The sequence below is a fragment of the Octopus bimaculoides genome, unplaced genomic scaffold, assembly GCF_001194135.2.
Source record: "Octopus bimaculoides isolate UCB-OBI-ISO-001 unplaced genomic scaffold, ASM119413v2 Scaffold_258656, whole genome shotgun sequence".
Classification (NCBI taxonomy): domain Eukaryota; kingdom Metazoa; phylum Mollusca; class Cephalopoda; order Octopoda; family Octopodidae; genus Octopus; species Octopus bimaculoides.
Genome location: NW_026390867.1, coordinates 1,503 through 1,955, shown reverse-complemented (window position 1 = coordinate 1,955; position 453 = coordinate 1,503). Strand labels below are relative to the sequence as shown.

Below are 453 nucleotides of genomic sequence, written 5' to 3'. Positions count from 1 at the left end.
TACCAACGTACAAGTGGGACTTCCCATAAACCTGGATATGATTTCTCTGGGCAGTATCTAAGTGCACAATATGTCCTGTTAACCGGGTAATCAAGTGTAAAGGGCCATGTTGGTATTTCTGTAGTATCAGACACTGAACCTGCTACCATCGAACTATCGAAGTAAAATCCATGATCTTCCAAAAGTTTGAACTGGTTATCTTTCCCTATTGAAAGAAACGGTGAGCGCATTCCTCGAATATCTTCTGCTGGAATACTGGCCTTTTCACTAAGCCATTTTTGCATACCAACTATTTCTTCCTTATACTCATTGTAACTAGCATACAACCAGAAATCTGTTGGATATTTATGTGATCTGCTGTGAGAAGCTATTTCATGCCCCTGGTCATATAATTCTTTCACACTTACAGGATCAGTATAATAGCCGGAAACAAAAAATGTTGCTTGAATAGGA

At 39.1% G+C, this 453-nt stretch overlaps 1 protein-coding gene across 1 annotated transcript; it reads right to left on the bottom strand.

The window, feature by feature from the left end:
- Positions 1-11: 11 nt before the first annotated feature.
- Positions 12-442, bottom strand: LOC128251489 (chitin deacetylase 7-like; the record flags this gene model as incomplete). Its single annotated transcript, XM_052978313.1, has 1 exon — positions 12-442. A coding segment is annotated over one exon (431 nt), but the record flags the coding sequence as incomplete, so codon positions are not given.
- Between the last annotated feature and the right edge of the window lie 11 nt (positions 443-453).